Genomic DNA, 17,066 nt, shown 5'->3' on the forward strand with positions numbered 1-17,066 from the left:
TTTGGGAAATCTAAATCAGAGTGTCTTAAAACTTGGCCCCCTGCTGATTCTCTGTGCATTGTTTCTTCTATATTTTGAGTGGAATTACCTGATTCTGGCCTCTTCTGAAATGCTTTTGGAAATATTACCACATACATTCAGTTTTTTTTCTTTTTGATCTGTAGCCTTCAGATAAAATGGTGGTCAGTAATTTTTGAGGTAGACCATATCTTCTGTATTTTCAATAAGCGATACTTTCAGATTATGACACTGTTCTTCTCCTCATCTTTGTTAGCATTATTGCTTCTAGAAAACCTGTCTTTGAATTAGGAATAATAGAGAACCCACAGCAGATACTAGGTTAGTTATGGAGTAGCAGTGAAACATTATCAAGCATGGTAAATTTGATATTGGAATTTTAGATTGAATTGTAATAAACAATTCGTTTTCTAATTTATTTAATTTAGTGACAGTTCATTACTGTGTTTTTGTGCTTTTAAGAAATTCTAATTAAGAGAGTGAGTGTCGTGATAATAGTGGGATGATAATTATATGCACTTAATTATATTAAAGCAAAATATTTAGCTTTGTATGATTATTTTTAAGAAGTTCAAAGTAAAACAATAATTAATATCCAAACTTGAACATTTTCCTTTATTATATAATATTTATAAATTTAGCTATTTTCAGGGCCCCAGACACCAGTTGTTCTGGTTTAAATTGAACATATTGCTCTTCTACTTGATATGTGGGGCACAGGAGAAGGGAAATGCTTCAGGGTTTCATAAGTGAAAGTAGACAATGGCGTCAACCAAACAACTTTGGAGCTGAAAGATTTCCAGCTACCATAGTGAAACACCATGCTCCAGGCTTGTGTCATTAACCCACCTGTCTGTGGTGGCAAAGCCAAGTGTCCCAGAGTAAGTTCCTGGAGAGGAACATCTCACTGCACCTGCTGAAGTGGGAAGTCCACTCAGCAATGGCTTGGGTCTACATGGCCCCTTCAGCCATCTGACCACACTGACTGATTTTTTTTGTTAACACTTGGAAATTTAGGGACTAAGTTTATGTACAATAATATGCAGCCAATGATCTGTCTCCTATTTTGAATTTTCTTTTTTCTATCATCCATGAAAAGCAGAAAACGTAGTTTGCTATTGAAAAGAGATCACCTCAGCCAAATGAATTTCTGTCAAGCGCTGGATAGACCTAAATTTATGTATTTAAGGTCACAGTTATTAACTAAACAAATGGAAGAAACTGGGTAAAGATGTAACTCAGATAGGATATGAATAGCTTCTACACGATATAGCTGGTGTTATGCTTTCTATTTATTTCTTGCTTTTCTTTCTCTCTCTTTCCTTATAAAACTAACATTCTGGGCAATTTTAAAAATTGCACTAGTTTTAATAAAATAGTCTCTCTTAATTCTTTCCCTACTGTTGCAGTTAATTTGGGCAATGTCGGTCTGTTACTGTTAGAATAGCTGTTCAACAGAAAATGTATTATGATCCACTGCACACATAAAAAATTACATTATAATGAGCAAAACTGAGCTAAACATAATTGTGCCTATACCAGCACTGTGGCAGGAAGCGTCTTCTATTATCGTGATGATTTCCGTATCAGTGATAATTTTATTGTCTGATTTACATTGTCTTCTCCTTGCGCCATATTGATACACAAAGTGTGTCCTTTCATTCCTAGGAGATGCAGCTGACAAAAAAATCTAGTTAACTCCTAGAAAAATCTTAAATAATTAGATAGTAAGAAATCTGACAGTAGCCAAATTCCATCCCCCAAGGTTGTACTTTTTTTGCCCCCTAACTCTCCTGAATAGGTTTATGTACTTGCTGGAGGCAACTTTTGAAAACGTCTTAATGGCCTCAGCTCTCAGACTGAAAACATCTAACCATCTCTGCCTTTGACCAGTGCCTGCTGGGTTGCAGAGGTGCCTTGTCGTTGCTGGGCTGGTCATCCCTAAGACAGATGAGCTCAACAACTTTTCCTAAGTGCAAAGGGGAAAAAGGAAGGGAGAAGTTTGCTCTTACTCATAGGCACATCCCCAAATAGTCCCTTCAACCTTCACGATGTAGGCTCCTGGAAGAAGGGGTAAGATAAAAAAATGGAAGTTACAAAACCTACTCATCCTATAAGGGAATTCATCTGCTTTTCTGGTCCTTCTCTCCCTTTGATCTCAACAGCAACTACTTACTGAGAATTTGCTATATGCAAGGTACCAAGGATTTCAGGTGGACTAAAATAGCCCCCAGTTCTTCAAGGAGCTGAGTTGAATAATGAGTTGGGTACTCAAATACTCACAAGGAAAAACTCTAGAAATCACACTCAGGAAAATGTGTCTGCAGTGGCATGTGGTTTATAGCAAGTTCAAAAACTATATATATATATATATTTTTTTCCTGAGGAAGATTAGCCCGGAGCTAACATCTGTGCCAATTTTCCTCTGTTTTATTTGTGGGTCGCCACCACAGCATGACTGATGAGTGGTATAGATCTGTGCCTAGGATTCAAACCCATGAACCTGTGCTACCAAAGCAGAACGCACCAAACTTAACCACTAGGCCATGGGGCCAGCCCCTATAAATTTTTTGAAGCAAAAGCTACTGCAAGAGATTATAGAAATAGAGATTTTAAACCAAAACAAACTACACATTCTACATTATGTTAGCATACCTTCCATGCTTATAGAATCTGAAAAAGCATCTCCTTCAGAATGTGAATTCTCCTTTATCAGAATTTAAGCACACACCCAATTACCTAAGGATGTGATTTTGGCAGTTTTAAATGACTGTTGATTTGCAACCCAACTTGTTCTTGGATGCTGGCTGTAAGTCAAACCTCTTTAAGACTGGAATTGCCTGTCTGGTGAATCACAACCTCTCCCCACTCTTCATTTGTTCACAGAAAATGCCTTCCTCTGATGTCTTATCCATGCCTGTTCTTAAGAGAAACAAAGCCCTTGCTGAAATTTTGCTAGTTTTAGAGATATAAGGATTATGGCATCTGATTCCATCAACGCAATAAAAAGTTTTCTCAATTTAAAAATGATCTCTTATCTTTTTTTTCAACATTGATAGCATTGACACTTGTTGGGTATATAGTCCTTATAGGGTTGTCAATGCCAGTTGTGGTTTTTAGAATAGGGCAGTAGATGATTTGTTTAGAATAAAAAGGTCATAAGGAGGAGAAAGCTCTAAATTGAACGTTTATTTCTATGTAAATTTCTCATGTCTTTAGTTGAGGATAGTTAGAGAAGAACGATCTGTGGGTTGGGACAGAAAAAGAAGAGCATGGAAGAGGTGGAACTTTGAAGAAACTAAGCCTTACCTATCCACTGCTGTGCCAAGAAGATTTGATAGCAATTATTTAAAAACTAACTTAAAGGAGAGAAATTTTGGCTTCATTGATACACATCTATTCCTTAGTGCTGTGATTTCTTTCACCAGATTGCACGTATCTTTGTCACGAAGCATCCTGCTACATCCATTCCTTTTTGTCGCACGGTGACTTGCGGACCTACTTCTTTTGTAGTTATGGATTGAATGGATTCTATGACAGACATACAGGCGGAAGTGTAGTGCCACTTCAGCACAAACTATTTATAATGATATTTTAAGGATTTTAATATATGTTCTAATGAATTTTGTGTCCCGCAGAAGGAAGGAAAGAAGAGGAGGCTATTAAAAATGGAATTTCTCTTTCCAGGAAGCCTTTGAGAAGGCAAGCTTGAGTAGCAGCAGCAGTGGAGCAGCCAGCCTGAAAAGTGAGCTTTCAGAAAGCGCAGACCTGCCCCCCGAAGGCTTCCAGGCCCCGTGTGGTAAGGATGAAGACAGGGCCTGTGAGGAAATCCTGCCAGATGATAACTTCAACTTGGAAAATATTGACAAAGGTATTTCTAGTGAAAGGGTGGCAGTATGAATGCACTCTTGACTCCTTTCTGCTTCAAGGTTCATTTGCTTTTTGTTTTTTTATTAATGTGCAGATATATATTCAGAGCTAGATGATGAATTGGACATTTCAGATAACTCCAGCATTTCCAGTTCAAGCCCTTTGAAAGAATCGACCTTCAGTAAGCTTTCTTTACCAGTTTGTGCAATTCCAGCAGGTAGTGGTCTGGGAATCACTGGGAGTCAAGTGAATGTCGTTGCATACATAACCCAGAGGTTTGTGTTCCGGGTGCCATGCGAATTAGGACAGGTGTGTCTGTCACTCTGACAGAACCCAAAGGCCAACCAGCACTGTGGTTTTGCATTGCCTCAGCTGTCAAATGAATAGTTTCGTTATTTCTACCAGCAAATGAAGGTTCTGACTGGGGAGTGGAGATAACTAATTTGGGGACAGACAAAATAACCACAAGAATAATGGAAGTGACCTTTTTATAAATCTGTTGGTCGGGGTTAGAACTTGGAGAAGAAATTAGTCTTGGTGTAGACTAAGTTTTGCATAATTTTATTTACATTATTGTAAAGGGACATGTTATACTTAAAACACTAAAATAAAATAAATATTTTAATTGTTTAGAACTATGAAAATATATGACATATAAATTTAGACCATATGTTAATCTTGACTCCTAATCTGAAACAGTAAAGAAAACAGTCACACTGGGGTATGGGAAAGAAAAGAAAAGTTGTACATAGATAAAATTTAAAGATTATGAAGAAAGATAAGATTCAATTCACTCAAATCTGAAACTGAAAGAAAAGAAGTTAAAATAGAAAATGGAGAGAAAAGAATAATTCTTTTAAAAGAGTAAGTTGATGGATTATTAAATAAGATATACCGAAATACTCTGAAATAAATTAAGTATAAATCATTCCCTTTCATCAATGACTAGATAATGAAAATCTCATAAAAGAGGCTTTAGAATAGTCTCCCTAAGGATAAGAGTAGAACCCTAGGGACTTAGCTTCATTCTCTGTCCCACTCCAAATGTAATTGATCCATCAAAATGGTGACTAGATGTTCCAGATTTTCTGGGACAATCTCCGTTTCCAACACTCTGCTCTGTTTTCCTTGTACCTTCCTGCCTGCTAGATAAAATATCTTGATTTGAAATTTAATATTATACAGAAAAAGTATTCATGCATACAAACAGATGTAGCAAATTCTAGAAGCAGTTAATTACTGACCGTTTTGAGATGAATTCAGTGTTGTGTATCTCGGGTAACAATGGTGGGGTCAGTGGGGAAGGAGGAAAGGAAAAGTTGTACCCCTAAATTTGCGTGTAGTAACTTGTAGCTGTCTTTGTAAGGGCTTTAGGGTGATTATGACATGGATGATATTATTGTATTTTGTTAGCTATTAATAACAGAGTTTCTCTGTTTAGCACCTTTTCTTTGGAAAAAGGCCCTCAAACAAACCTGTCAAGTAAATAGCAATTTACAACATCATACTTTGGCTGATGCTTTTATAAATGGAGGGCAGTCTTCATAGTATGTACACTTGCTCAGATAATAGAATGCAGCATTATTTTTTTTTAAATAGACAAAAAATTTGCAACAGGAAAATGTGAAGCTATTTTTATTTTCTTGTTTCAGGCATTTTAAAGAGAAGTTTTAGTGCTTCAGGAGGAGAAAGACAATCCCAAACAAGGTATGTAAACACTGAGCGCCTAGAAATATTTTTAGACTCTGCAGAGCTGAGTTGGTGGTGGTTAAACTGAAACCTGATAACTGGAAGTTACTGTAGGCACGTGGTAACAGAGGCCGTTAGAGCCCACTCGCCCAGAACTGATTGTAGTTTACCAAACAGCACACTGAAAAGAGTACTAAACTTGGACCTGGGTTTTAGTTTAGTTTTGTGATCCTCAGCCAATCAGTTAGTCTCTCTGAGCTCAAGGACAGAGCAAGGAGTAGGGCACTTTGCTCCATGAGGTCATCTGGAGCCCTGGCTCCTTATATCTTGTTCCTCTGTGTCCCCAGGGTATAGGTCTCATCCTCATGGCAAATGTGGACCACATCACATCCACATCTTAGCCAGCAGGAAGTAGAAAGGGGAAGTGGAGACACATCCCTTCATTTTAAGGATATGACCCAGGTTGTGTTCATCACTTCTGCTCACTTACCATTGGCAAGAACTTAGTCGTATGACCACATCTAGCTACAAGGGAGAATGGAATAATGGGGATTCTGTTTTACAAGGAAGAAATTATTATTTTGAAACAACTGGCAGTTTCTGCAGTAGTTAACTCTTGGGCCAAAGACTAAAATGAAATTATTGGATTTGGCCTTTTGTAAGTCCCTAGTGACCTTCGTCAGAGCAGTTTCAGTGGCATTGGGTGGAGTTGGTGGGAGCAGAAGCCTGATTGTTGTGGTTTTAGAAGTTACAGAGGCAAGAATGGGGAGCAATTGAAGAAAGTGAGCGCTGAGCTGGGACAATTGGCTAGTGGGAGATGTTTGATGGAGAAGGGCCTTCTAGAATCAGGATGACTACAGGGTGATTGGGACTGAGGAGAAGCAGCCAATGGAGAGGAGAGATTGAAGAAGGAAGAAGATAAATGATGGGGTATAGTTGCAGTGTAGCTTAGAGCCAGAAAGTGGGCCTGGGAAAGCTGAAGACACAACTCTTTCTCTGTGTCTGAAGAAAGGGAGATAAAGATAAAATTAAGCTAGAAAAATAGAGAAGAGGGATATTAAAGAAGATTATACTTGATGGTTTCTGTTTATTAGATGATATTCACAGTCACTGCTGAAAGGATGGTCTAGATTTGGGGAGTGTGGTCAACTAGGAAGAACCAATATAGAAATGGGCAAGGAGCTGAGCAGGGACAGGCAGAAGGACTGCCAAACAGCTCTGAGGCTAAGGCACTAGTTGAGGCTGGGAACACAAGCAAGTGGTGGTGCCAGTCGGCACTCTTCAGAGCTATGGAGCACCCTGGCTATAGAAATGACTGCATTCAGGTAAAAATGCTAAGGCTGTGGGTGTGCTTTATCAGTCAGGTTTTTTGGGTGCAAGCAAAAGGACCTGACTCCAGCTGACTTATGCAACAGAGGGGTTCACTAGAAGGCTTTGGGGGTCTCACATAATTAGGAACCCAGAGAATCAAGCTTAAGAAGGGAGTGGAGCCAGGTCATCTCCTGAAGTCTGTGGAGGAGGTGCTCCTGGCAGGCTTGTAAAGGCACTGATGCTGTGCTGAATGAGCTCCAGCTTGTTTTTTCAGTCTTTGTGTCACCTTTCTTAGGATTCAATGTCCTGAGAGAGAGAGTCAGATTGTCCTGGCTTGGATCAAGGCCCTTTTTACTGTTGTGGGGAGAGCTGAGCTCCTTGATTGACAGCCACTTCAAGTCCATCGGGGGCTCTTGCCACAGGGAGCAGGGGTGGGTGCTGGGAGCCCAAATGGAAGCACTATCCACCCCTGGGTTTGAGGGTGCTGGGAAGAGCATAATGGAAATGAATTTCAGAATGAGGAACCTGCCTAGCAAAATCCTGAGGGGTTCGGGTAGGTGGCAAAGGAAGGTTCATGTAGAAAATCATTTTTTGTTTAGTCGAACATATAACATGACTGATAGCTTTGTCTTTTTCATGTGAGAGTCAGGAATGGTCAAGGTAGAACCTTTTAATTTCCTAATTCTTTTCTGGTGTTGCTAGCAACAACCCCCCAAGGAAAACCTATCAGAGTCATAATCTACCGGAAGGGTCATTGAGGAAAATTGGTAAGACCTCATCGTGTTCTTTAGTGGGCCAAAGAGCAGAGAAGCAGTGGTTAGAGGTAACAGAGAGAGTAGGGGAAAGAGAAACAGTACAAAACCCTAAGGAGAACCAGAATGGGTGATTGTGGAAACTTGGGACCTGAGTCAGAAGACCCTTGAGGCATCACAGGGATGGCAGATCCTTCCCATCCCCCATCTCTGGCTTCTCATTGCAAACCTACCAGCTCAGCTTCCTCTTGCCACAGACAAGGAAGCCACACACGGGAGCCTGGAACCATGGGCGCTCTTGCTCGCTCAGCCCAGCAAGTGAGGGGACAGGAGTAGATGATGTGAGCCTGGCTGTGGAGCTGGGGGTCTGGATGCTACCATGGAGTGCCTGTGCCCTCCCCAACTCTGGCATCAGATCTTCTCTACCTTAACCACATCATGAGTTCAACAGACTTTCGTGAGCTGGTCTGGAAGTCTGTCCACTGCCTGGAACAGTGTTTGTGTAGGAAAATGCTCCATGTGCTCTCCCCCAAAATAATTAACAAGTGCACTTTGGAATCTAACTACCCCCTTTTAAGGTTTGTGATTATTTATATTTTTAAGATCATCAAAAGGCTTTTACTCTATTATTAGATATGTTATTCAGTGATATAAAATTGCTTAAATGTATAGAGGAGATGCAAAACAAGTATTTTAGTACAAAAATAAATTATGACATATGGGTGTACTCCCCAATTAAGAGAATTTTATATTAAAATAGAAATTTCTTAGCGTTTAGGAATCTTAGCATTGCCAAGTAATTCTAGTTCTTTTTTCTAAAACGATTCATGGAAAATTGTCTTATTTGCAAGAATTCAGGTTGACAACCAAACCTTAAAAAACAAAAGAAACATATGTACTATGTGTTTTAGAGCCTGAAATGGTTTTTAAAAGCTAGTCATTCTGTAAAGACATTATAGCAAATTGGGTGAACTAGAATAAACAGAAAGGGGAAGTTCAATCTGAAGCTCGCTGAAACAGGGGTATTGCAATATGGGCTTTAACTTGGGTTAACGACCAAGTCAACAGGTGGAGAATGGAAAATGGCTGGTGGTTGATGAATCAGAAAGTTTCATACATAGATGAATAGGTGGTAAGACCTGAGTTAAAATAATATTTGCAAAGCTGTGCCAAGTGTGAAGTACAGCGTGACATGTCACCAGGGAACACAGGTTGGTTTAAGACAAGCTCTCTTCTCTCAAGGAACTCGGAGTGTAATGGTGAGACAAGGGCAGGCTTGAGAAGAAAATAAATGACAAAACACAGCCAATGATTCATGCCAAATCAGAGGAGAGAAAATAAGTTTTTGACTTCCTTCCAGGTAATCCCCAGAGCTTCTCTGAATTAAAAGGAGACAACTCTAAAATGTATTTGTAATTCTTTAAAAGGCATTAAACAAGGCTAAAGTTATTTGCAATCTAATTTGTTTAGGATGTTCCTGGGTTTCTTGGTCTATTAATGTGAAATGTAAACCCCTCCTGCAAAATACTTAGAAGCTAAGTGAGAAGTTAGAATCTAAAAAAATCAAAACTACATAATAGAATAAAAATAAATTGAAAATCAAGCCTGTAGAGAGTTTTGGCTATTCTATACTGTGTATTAAATGATAGAACAGTCACAATGAGACTCCAGGCAGCTCTCCACCTTGGGGACACTTATTGGCTCCTAAAACAAGGGAGTTGGTCCCAATGAGAAAAAGCCACAGAGAAGTGCATACTTGGCCTGAGCACGGCTTCTAGAGTTTAGAATGCAAAGTTGGCCCTGGCTGAATAGTACATAAAGACAGCTTAAGTATAAACTCTCAACTTTGGTCATCTCAGATATCAGGAGCTATAGTTAAGCCAATTGCCTGCTGAAGAATAAGGGTACCTCCATAATAACTTTGAGATAGATTTTCGTGGGCAGTGGGGCCAGGCCAATGGATAAAATGCAAGCAAATGAAACTAGGAAGGGCAGCTCCTGCCTTCTCAGAAAAGTACTGAAGTCTCAAGGCTGATGAAAGGGAATATGACATCAGAACTGGAGGCACCCCAGTGACCCAAGCCATCCTCAGATCATGAAATGTTTTTCAGGAATATAATTAATGGCAAGACCAAGAGAGAACCAGCCCTTTACTCTTAGAAGTCCATGTTTCTTCTTTAAACTATTTAGCAAAAGTTACAAGAAGCCAACAAATAATTCTTTTGGGCTCCTTATCCTACTCGATAGCTCTTCTGAAGATGTAGAACCATAAGATAATTAGATCTGACTTACATTTAAGTTCCATCTAATAAATAACAAAAAGCAGGCGAAAATTAATTTACTGCTGCACTTTTTATTGCTTTTAGTGAGTGCACACGGATCATGTGATGATCTATTTGAATAACTTTTCTCGAATGAAAATGTGAGAAGTTATTTTGTTTTAACAGCTTCAATGAGGTATAACTCACACAAAATAAACTTAAATATTTAAAATATGAAATTTGGTAAGTTTTGAGGATGCATATCCCTGTGAAATCACAATTAAGATAGTAAACATATCCATTCAGAAGTATCCTCATGTCCATTTGTGCCCCTCATTCCTGCTCCTCACTTCCTACCCAAGGCAATCATGGAGGTGCTTGCGGCACTGTAGATTAGTTTGCATTTTAGAATTTCATGTAAATGGAATTATATAGTACATACTCTTATTTGTCGGACTTCTTTCAGTCAGCATAGTTGTTTCAAGATCCGTCCATGTTGTTTTGTGTATCACTAATTCATTCCTTTTCATTGTTAAGTAGCATTCCATTGTATGCGTATACCGTGGTGTGTTTATTCATTGATCTGTTAATGGACATTTGAGTTCCAGTGTTTAGCTGTTACAAATAAAGCTTCTATGAACATTTGTGTCTTTGTATGGACACACACTTTTTTTTCTTTGAAACACCTAGAAGTGAAATGGCTGAATCATATGGTAGGTGTATGCTTAAATTTTTAAGAAACTGCCAAACTGTTTTCCAGAGTGGTTGTACCAGTTTTACATTCCCAGTTTGAGATATTTGAACTCCACATGTATATTGAGAATGGTTGAAGTGAATGATAAGGTTGTGGAAATCATCTTTAATTTTGATGTGTGCATCTCTGAAATCATGAGGAGTAAGAAGGAAAATGGAATTCACTTTTTGGTTTCTGGTGTTTTGGTGAGGAAGATTGGCCCTGAGCTAATGTCTGTTGCCAGTCTTCCTCTTTTTGCTTGAGAAACACTGTTGCTGAGCTAACACCTGTGCTAGTCTTCTTCTATTTTGTATGTGGGATGCTGCCACAGCATGGCTGGGTGAGCAGTGTGTAGGTCTGCACTGGGATCCAAACTGGGGAACCCTGGGCCGCTGTAGTGGAACACATGAACTTAACCACTGTGCCATCGGGTGGTCCCCCGGAATTCACTTTGCATGGTCAAACTCTCACAAAATATTATCTACTTTGAAGTAATCATATGAAATAAATATCCTTATTGTTAATGTTTGTTTGATGTTATGTGCACATTGACAATTAGCTAAAAGCTGGGTTGTCAAGAAAAAAGCAATGAAAAATTCAATAATTAAGACTTTCAAAATTTCCGACTTTAATCCTTTTCAATGATCTAAGTGATCTAAAGTCTCCTGCCTCCATTGCTGCTTCCCAGGAGAGACTTAAGAATGGACTTGACCTTTACCAGTTTCTATCTGGGTTTTTTTCTTTTTTTAAAAAAACAGATTTTATTTTTCGCTTTTCTCCCCAAAGCCCCCCAGTACATAGTTGTGTATTTTTAGTTGTGAGTCCTCCTAGTTGTGGCATGTGGGATGCCGCCTCAGCATGGCTTGATAAGTGGTGCCATGTCCGCGCTGGCGAAACCCTAGGCCCCTGAAGTGGAGTGCACAAACTTAACCACTTCTCCACGGGGCTGGCCCCCTCTGTCTGGGTTTTATAGTCTCACTCAATATATATATTTATAGTTCTAATCCAAAAATCTTTAGAATTTTGTTTCAATTTACAAATAAATTATTCTGTGTAGTGGAATTTGATAATACACACCAGGGCTTTAACCTCTTTAGCTATCCTACTCTCAGGTCCTGGGCAGCTTTTGTTACTTTATTATGCCTGTCTTGGAAACATCTGTTGATTCATTCAATTAATATTTATTACTGTGTGCTGACACATACCAGACTATGCCTGGTCCATCTTTGCATTCCCTAGGGCACAGCGTATTGCACATAGGTGCCAGTCCACAAATACTTGTTCATTAATAGATGAATGACTATTATCTTAGCACAAATTCTCTCTCACTACAGTAGGACTGAAATCTCACCTACTGGCTTGAACCTACAGCCTTTGCCATAGTCACAGCTTAAGGGACCCCCCTCACATTTTTTTAAGATCCTGTTGCTCAGGCAACAAGATTTCTCCATGCCTGCTTGCATCCTGTTGCCAAGGCAACAGGGTAGAGTTGGTAGGCTGATTTGAGACATCAGATGTTTTGATATCAGAGATGCCTGTGCATAAATCAGTGTGTGCATAATTGTATTCAAGGATGTGCGCCTGACTCTAGTCTTCATATATAAAGATGATTGTGGATGTTTGTGACCATCCAGTATCATACATGTAACCTGAAAGACGCTTGTGCAATCTCAGGACCTGTGGGTCTTGCCTCCTTTTAGCAGAAGTCTTGCTTATTTTGACGTGCAGCTACTCTCTACCCCCGCCCCGTTTTCATGATCCCTATCTAGTTTTGCTTAAATTGAATAAATACTGCTTGATTACTACTCACCAGGATCTACCTGGCCTATCTGCCAATGTCACAATCAAGCAGTCTTACAGAAAACCACTTATTGCCAGTAAGACCACCTTACTCCTTTCCTGTGACAGTTCTAAGCTTTTGTCGTTGATTGCTTGTTTGTTTCTAGCTGTTACTGAAGTATGAGCAGAAAGCCACAAGAGCTCTCTACGACTTCTTTCTTTTTTTTTTTTGAGGAAGATTAGCCCTGAGCTAACATCTGCTGCCAATCTTCCTCTTTTTGCTGAGGAAGACTGGCCTTGAGCTAACATCCGTGCCCATCTTCCTCTACTTTATATGTGGGACACCTACCACAGCATGGCGTGCCAAGCAGTGCATAGGTCCACACCCGGGATCCAAACCGGCAAACCCCGGGCCTCCAAAGCGGAACATGTGAACTTAATGGCTGCACCACCAGCCTGGCCCCACTCGACCACTTTCCTGAAGTGATAACAACTCCATTCACATTATAGATTGACGAAAAGCCCTTCCTGAACAGGAGGACACAACCCTACATCATGTCACCTATTCACACGGGACATGTTTATGAATGTTGCTACCTGAAAGAGACTTCCACGCTGTAAAATGCTAGTTAGCTCAGATGGTGTGGTTGCAGTAGCCTCAGAAGGTATTATCTTAATATTGTAAGCCAAGCATCTCATTCCATAAGGTTAAATATTTATTCTTTTTATCAACATCAAATAGGATTGACTACTTTTAACCATTGAGTTAAATTATGTAATGCACTTACAAGCATGTAAAAATACTTCCTTGGTTCAGAGATATACTTAAAAGAATTTTACAAGATATAAAATTCTATAACTCCACCTCCTTCATGGCCAGGACTCCTCTGAAAAAATAATTACATAAGTAATTTACCCCACAATTGAATTAATTCAGTGAAAAGTTGATTTAAAAAATTGCAAAGCTAATACCTCCAATCTCCACCTTACCTGTAGTGGTTTGGGGTGGAAGCTGTAGGCTAACATTCGTATTCACCACTTCAATTTCTGTTTTGGTCTATGAATTCTGGATGAAGTCACACCAGATCTGAAGAGTTAAAAGTGATGACCTTTCAAATAATTCTTTGAAACTTTCCATTTCCCTGAAATTCTGTTTCATCATCCTGAAGTGCTCATTTCAAAACTTTTAGGGGACACAAGCTTCATGACATTAAGCCTTTTCACCATAAAACATTTCTGGAATGTTGTCTTTGTGTTAAACCATTTCTGTCTATTTTCCAGCTTGCACTGTTATGGGAAACCATCTTCTGCAGCCATAATGTTCTGTTGGACATAAACATTCAATCTGGTTCATCTAGAGGCAGGCTGCCCTCGGGCTCTGCATAATTTCAATCTTTTGTCCGTCTGTGAACCCAATAATTGTATAGTTAAATGTTGTCATTTCTGGTTACAATGAGTCGGTTCTATTTTGAAATTTCAGATGACTGTGTTTTTTGTGATCTGTGGTATAATTTCCAGAGAAGTTAACAGTTTTTCTGCTATATTTATGTAATCTTGTAAGTTCTAAGAATTTAGGGAGTGTTCACATCCCGTCTGCAGGGTCTAGCACAGTGCCTACACATAGTGAGCACTTAATGAATATTTGTTGAATGAATGAATGAATGTGATTTTTTTAAAGGATTCCCTAAAGTTTATTAATGAGGAATTTAGAATTATATAAAGGAGTAGCACAGTTGGCAGCAACTCCGCATTGTCAGGATGATCTCTTTGACATAAACCACTAGCACAGTTCTTGATATGGAAAAATTTTTGAAATTTTGGATTCTTTAGGACAATTGGAATAGTCATCTAGTTACCTTGGCATGTGAGTGGTTATCAGCTATCAAGAGAACCCATAAACTTATAAATAAAAGTTTTCCGCAAGTTACATTTTTATTCAACTTTTAAGACATGGGGTCCATGAGGCACTGTGCAGCTATGTGGTGTGATTATTAACCTGAGTCATAATGTTTATGAGGACAGAGACCAACACCTTCTAAGGACAAGTCTGGAATGCTCTGTCGAGTATGGCGTCCACTGACCATGTGTGACTCTTGAGCAGTTGAAATGTAGCTAGTGTGGCTGAGGAACTGAATTTTAAATTTTATTTTAATGTTAATTTAAATGTAAAACTGAATGTAAGATGTCTCATTAATTTTTATATTTAGTACATGTTGAAATGATATTTTGCATATGTTTGGTTAAATAAAACAGATTTTTAAAATTAATTTCACTTTTTTATTTCTACTTTTTTTTTTTGGCACATAAGATTGGCCCTGAGCTAACACCTATTGCCAATCTTCCTCTTTTTGCTTGAGGAGGATTGTCGCTGAGCTGACATCTGTGCCAATCTTCCTCTATTTTATACGTGGGACACCACCACAGCATGGCTTGATGAGCAGTAAGTAGGTCTGCACCAGGGATCTGAACCCGTGAACCCTGGGCTGCCAGAGCAGAGTGTGGGAACTTAACTACTATATCACCAGGCCAGCCTATTTCTACTTTTTAAAAATGTGGCTACCAAAAAACTCAAACTTATGTTTGTAGTTTGCATTATATTTCTATTGGACAGTGCTGGACTTGTCTAGAAGGCTAAAGGACAGGGTTATTCACTTACGCTTGCTGGGGTGTAGTGTGTGTGCAAGGATCTGAGGTGCTGGAACAGATGCTCTCCTCCTCAGCTCAGCTCTGACCTGTTCTGCCCACATATGGCACTGCTGAGATTATGCCCCTTTTTGAACTTTCTGAGAGCAGGGGCCATCCCTTTTCTTTCTTTGAACATGGCCGTTATCCCAGGGCTAGGGAGAGAATATTAACTGTGTGAAGCTGGTGAGTCTCATTTACTCTTCAAGGCTCTGGAAACATGGGCTGGGAATGTGACAGAAAAAATAATGTGGTCAAGATAGGGCTGGTTTGGTGAGGGTTAGGAGTGGAAAAGGATAGAGAAGGAACTCACAGTTGGATAAAAAGATTTTGGTATTATTTTAGTACTTAAGTTGAGTAGTGAGTAAATGAGTGCTAATTTTGTTATGCTTTATAACTTATGTATTTGTTGCATGTGTGTATCAAAAATTCTATGATTAGGGCCAGACCCGGTGGCCTAGTGGTTAAGTTCAGCATGCTCTGCTTCAGCAGCCTGAATTTGGTTCCCAAGCATGGACCTACACCACTTGTCAGTGGGCATGCTGTGGCAGCAGCTCACATACAAAATAGAGGATTGGCCACAGATGTTAGCTCAGGGTGAATCTTCCTCAGCAAAAGAAGAAAAGAAAAGAAAAGAAAATTTCTATGATTAAGATGAAAGGGTTGGGGTAAGAGAACTATCAGTCATGTTTGTTTCTATTTGAATCCCTATATTCATTCCTACTCAACAAATGACTATCATGTGCCTTAAGTGTGGTGAGTCTTCCATTAATTTTGTTGGATTGCATCAGATTGAAGTGTGGGTCTTACAGCTAGTCAGGGCACAGATGTTTCTTATTTTATTCCAAAAGAAAACTATTAAGAAATTGGCTCTAAATTATAGTGGAAATAATAGAGTTGAAGGTTATTTATGACTGTCCCTGGTGGGGTCTTAGGTCACCTCCACGCACCTTAGGCACTGAGACCAACTTGCAGAATGATCAGGAAATCTAGAATTTTAGCACAGGGCAAACAAGTAATGCTAATAACACTGGAAACTTTAAGAAAGCTATAACCCTCTTAAATGCAAAAATCATTGCAGAGGAAAAACTATAGTTTCTTTTTTTAAGACAGCAGAATCGAGGCATAGAAAAATAATATGCATAAAACTTAAGATATTATTTGTTTTTAATATAAAATCAGTATTTTGATTTTAAGTGTAACAAGAAAATCATTCAAGGCACTAAAATTGAGGCTCTCAGTCATTCTTAGAGCTTATAAACAACCATGACGGGACAAGGTTCTTCCACGGCCAGAAGAATGCCAGTTCTGCTCTGGGTTCAAATATGTTTATTTCCCTCTTTATTGAACTTTTGAGAGCGTCTTGAGGGAAAATAACCTTTCCTTATTTTTATAATCTAAACCATAGCATGGTGTAAGCTTTCAGAAAGTGTTAATCAAATCCAAGTTGAATAACTCATTCTAATGGCCCCTAATTCTGTTTTCAGGGACTTCACTGGTGGAATAGGATCAAGACCAAGACCAGGTAATTTAGTGTTGGCAGCAATAAAATCATACATTCCTTCCTGAAATTCAATGTAATTTTTGTTATAGTTTCATATCTTTCCTCCTTTTATTTCTTCAGCTTTGCTGCCTCTTGACCTGCTTCTGAAAGTGCCACCCCTCATGCTCAGGGCCCAAGTTAAGGAGCTAGAGACCGAGTTAGTGACGGGGTGGCAGTCCCACAGCCTTCCTGCTGTGATTCTCCGCAATCTCAAAGACCATGGTAGTACTTATTAGATCAAGCTGATGTCAAGCACACGATGGGCGAACACAGAATTATAGTTGGGCCTAAAATGTCTGAATGATGCTTGGGGGGTAATTTTAATATGAACAGCAGGAGAATTTTGTTTTGTTTGGCCGCCATTGTTAGTTTGGCAATTTGAGAGTATCGAAATGCTTTCTGTGTTCACTTATTTGATTGAAATATTA

At 39.2% G+C, this 17,066-nt stretch overlaps 1 protein-coding gene across 7 annotated transcripts in view; it reads left to right on the plus strand.

Moving 5' to 3' along the window:
* NEK10 (NIMA related kinase 10) overlaps positions 1 to 17,066 on the plus strand; it is a 214,473-nt gene that overhangs the window by 153,338 nt on the left and 44,069 nt on the right. For 5 of the 7 annotated variants that reach the window (XM_044754603.2, XM_044754604.2, XM_014840923.3 and 2 more), the window contains 5 exons: positions 3,706 to 3,889; positions 3,983 to 4,069; positions 5,541 to 5,595; positions 16,583 to 16,620; positions 16,720 to 16,860. In XM_044754603.2, coding sequence (XP_044610538.2) covers positions 3,706 to 3,889; positions 3,983 to 4,069; positions 5,541 to 5,595; positions 16,583 to 16,620; positions 16,720 to 16,860 — 505 coding nt within the window. The remainder of the gene's footprint in view (positions 1 to 3,705; positions 3,890 to 3,982; positions 4,070 to 5,540; positions 5,596 to 16,582; positions 16,621 to 16,719; positions 16,861 to 17,066) is intronic. The other 2 variants (XM_014840925.3, XM_070492813.1) reach the window with 1 other exon arrangement.

This window comes from Equus asinus, chromosome 21, assembly GCF_041296235.1.
Source record: "Equus asinus isolate D_3611 breed Donkey chromosome 21, EquAss-T2T_v2, whole genome shotgun sequence".
Classification (NCBI taxonomy): Eukaryota; Metazoa; Chordata; class Mammalia; order Perissodactyla; family Equidae; genus Equus; species Equus asinus.